The sequence below is a fragment of the Myotis davidii genome, unplaced genomic scaffold (genome assembly GCF_000327345.1).
Source record: "Myotis davidii unplaced genomic scaffold, ASM32734v1 scaffold43, whole genome shotgun sequence".
Lineage (NCBI taxonomy): Eukaryota > Metazoa > Chordata > Mammalia > Chiroptera > Vespertilionidae > Myotis > Myotis davidii.
The window spans coordinates 1357420-1358199 of record NW_006294590.1 but is presented as its reverse complement, the minus strand read 5'-3'; the positions used below and the strand labels follow the sequence as shown (position 1 = coordinate 1358199).

Sequence of the window (780 nt, the reverse complement as noted above, 5' to 3'; positions counted from 1 at the left end):
GTCCCCGGAGGCGGCTGCGCCGTACCTGCCTCGTCCCAGGCCTCCACGGCCATGCCCAGGTTGCGGGCCTGGATCTCGCCTTTGTAGACGGGGAGAGAGACGTTCTGGCCCATGAAGCAGGAGATGATGTCGGTGCCGCCTGGACAGCGAGAGATGGATTCCGAGTCAGAGAACGGAGACCAAGCGCTTATTCCTCACGAGTGAGCAACGGGGAGGAAGACCCCACAGCCCAGCCCCGCTCCTCCCGTGAGCACGTCCTCCTTGTGAAAAACCATCTTAGGCAGAGAACATCAGTAGAAAAGTCTCATAAAAGAAGGGAAATGGTAATTTTGAAAAATAAATTTTTTAAAAGCTGACCAATTTTTCTTCACGGTTGGATTCCCAGTCAGGGCACAGGCCCGGGGTGTGGGCTCCATCCCCAGTGGGGGGCGTGCAGGAGGCAGCCGAGCCATAATTCTCTCTCATCATGGACGTTTCTCTCTCCTTCTTCCTTCCTGTCTCTGACATCGATACAAGTATGTATATATATATACATATAAATACTGGAAAAAATACTGGAAAGTTCTAGACAGAGGGGCAGCTTCACGGGAGAAATGGCGAGGAGACCGAGACCGAGGCGCAGGCCTCCTGTGTCGGGGTGACTCTCCTACCGTCGCCCTGCGGGAGTGGAGCCTAAATGAACCTCCTCTCGGGCTCCCGCGGGAAGGTAGGACTCAGGCTCATGGGAAAGGGGTGCTTCGCCCATCAGATCCACCGGCAGCCGCCGCGGGGCCAGAGGGC

General features: G+C 56.4%; 1 protein-coding gene across 1 annotated transcript in view; it reads right to left on the bottom strand.

The window, feature by feature from the left end:
• The window catches only part of AACS (acetoacetyl-CoA synthetase), a 15160-nt gene that overhangs the window by 1997 nt on the left and 12383 nt on the right, over positions 1 to 780 (bottom strand). The window contains exon 7 of the mRNA XM_015567221.1: positions 26 to 186. Within this exon, the coding sequence (XP_015422707.1) occupies positions 26 to 186 (161 nt within the window). The remainder of the gene's footprint in view (positions 1 to 25; positions 187 to 780) is intronic.